At 38.5% G+C, this 2,361-nt stretch overlaps 1 protein-coding gene across 1 annotated transcript in view; it reads left to right on the top strand.

Annotated features, from left to right (window-relative positions):
• The window catches only part of BVES (blood vessel epicardial substance), a 19,625-nt gene extending 17,572 nt beyond the window's left edge, over window positions 1-2,053 (top strand). Inside the window, 1 exon segment of the mRNA XM_009069345.1 lies at window positions 1,929-2,053. Within this exon segment, the coding sequence (XP_009067593.1) occupies window positions 1,929-2,053 (125 nt within the window).
• Window positions 2,054-2,361: the final 308 nt, after the last annotated feature.

Below are 2,361 nucleotides of genomic sequence, written 5' to 3' on the forward strand. Positions count from 1 at the left end.
TTTGTAGAATGGTTTGGTAATGCTTTTATTAGTGTTATCAAATTATATGCTCCTTGTGTTATTCCCAGCTTGGAGTTAAAAGCAGGATTGGATTTAATGGGAATTTTAATAGGTATTTTGGCTTAGGTCCTCAAGAAAGGGTATCAGAATGTTGTAGTGTATGGAAGGTCTGACTCAATCTCTTGAAGATTTGTCCAACACTGAGCAAGGCTGGATAGAGACATCAGTAGACAAAGTTTTGTATTTGCAGAAAGTAAGGATATTTATGTCTTTGAACCAAACAGCCTGAAACAATTTGACCTTATATTGAGACAGACTTGTGGCTTCTTAATTCTGACTTCTGGGGGGAACTAAGCACTTTTAAACTGCATTTTCACCATGAAGTGTAGTTTGTCAGTGTCTCCCAGAAAGTCAATTTTATATCCAAGTGTACCCACAAACCTTGGATTTAGGCAATTAATTGATCTAGTCATCACTTGCTTAGGTCAGAAAAAAAACCATCTGTGTGAAAAGAAGTGCTTAACAATTCTGGGATCTAAAAACATATTTGAGTAACCTTTTATCATGACAGTTAAAGTCGTTTTTGAATGTCGAAAGAAAATACTAACAAATTTAACATGAAAAAGTTCTAAAAAGCTAATTCCAAACAGTGTTTGTGTCAATGTGACTTAAAAATGCAGTAATAAGATAACCTACTGGTCTTGCCTGTAGATGTATTTTGTTCTGTGTTTAACACGTACAGTGTAAAGTAGTCCTTCCCCATAAATAAGTTTCCTTAGCAGACCACTCTACTGATATCTGATAAACCTTTTTAGAAGTAATAATAGCAGCCCTGTAATATGAGTGTGCTGAGGCTAAATGTATTTTTTTTTCAAGAAGATTTGAATTTTTAGCTTGTATGCTGATGGTCTGCCAGACAGGGCTACTAACTCTTGCTCTTTCCTTTTCAAAGATTTCCCTAATCTCTTTGGTCACCATATGCTAACTGTTTACAATTCTGTACCATTGTGGTGGTCTGACTCTAGAAGAGGGTACTGAGAGAAAAATATGCCCAAGTGCAGATGCAGTTTCAGAGTGAACAATGGAAAATAAACCTGTTTGGCTGATGTCAAAGGAGTTATCTGGTTTAACCCTCATGCTGAAAATCGTTAACTGCAATAGAGGCAGTTTGCAGTGGTAACTTGCACAAAACCTCAATTTAACATCTTGCCAGCAGTAGTTTTGCACTCTCTGCTCTAGCAGATCTACAAGTCTCTGCTCTTCTAAAAGATTAGATTGTAGTGTTGAAATCACTGTCAAAAGTTACAGGGCTAGCTTTTTTAAACCTCATTTTCTCTATGGTTGTTCATGGGAGTATTATATCTTCTGTAAGTTTTACATATCATGCTCTTAAGGTGATTAGGGCTGTGATCATGTACCCACTTGAGATTTGCCCAGTACTCTGAGGAATTTTTTCCACAGCCAAACAAGTGTGCAGATGGAATCATAGAATCATCAAGGTTGGAGGAGACCTCTAAGATGATTAAGTCCAACCATTAACCTGCCACTCTGCTGTAGAATGTACACACCTTTTATACTTAGAGCAGCCATGCACATCAGTTTGTGGATACAAGTTACTGGGTGAGTGTCAGAGAAAATGATTGCAGCTGGACACCTCACGTAGTCAGGGTTTGCACTGAATTTATGGAGAATACTGTGTCTGTGGTCAGCCACAGGGTTTGAACCTCAGAGGTGTTGCTGCTTCATGGCTGTCTCATGTCTAGAATTTCCTGATGCCTGTGGCCAAGTAACAAAGAAGCCACTTATAACATCTTCTCATGAGGGAGCTAGGACAGGATCATCATATTGCATATACTCTGTCACAAATCAGTGTACGTGGCCAGTATGTGTTGTGAAATTAATTGGTAATTTCTTTGTAACTGTGACAGGCCCAGGCCGCACATCTCCCTACTTGAGAAGCTCGGCAAAGATGAAGCCAATAGAAGAGAGTGTTGAAGATGATGTCTTTGAAGCACCATCTGCTGATAAGCTTGAACTCCAACGACTGCCTTAAACAGATGTGTCCTCAGGCCTATCAGAGCTTGCACAAAGCTCCAGTGTAAAAGCAAGAAGCTGAATTTGGGAGGAATCTGAAAGCTAAACCCACTTCTCCATGTTTGAATTTACCATGGCATATGCCAGTGGCTGCTAGATGGGATTGTCATGTTTTATTTTACTTCTAAATAAAATAAATACAAACTTGTATGGGTTTTTTGTTTTCTTGACATGGGTGGTTGCTTTATTTCTGCATTGACTCTTAGCATTATAATTTTAGTATTAAGTGGCTGTCTGGCCTGAAATTTCAAGACTTATTTGGTAGAG

The sequence above is a fragment of the Acanthisitta chloris genome, unplaced genomic scaffold, assembly GCF_000695815.1.
Source record: "Acanthisitta chloris isolate BGI_N310 unplaced genomic scaffold, ASM69581v1 scaffold26422, whole genome shotgun sequence".
NCBI lineage: Eukaryota > Metazoa > Chordata > Aves > Passeriformes > Acanthisittidae > Acanthisitta > Acanthisitta chloris.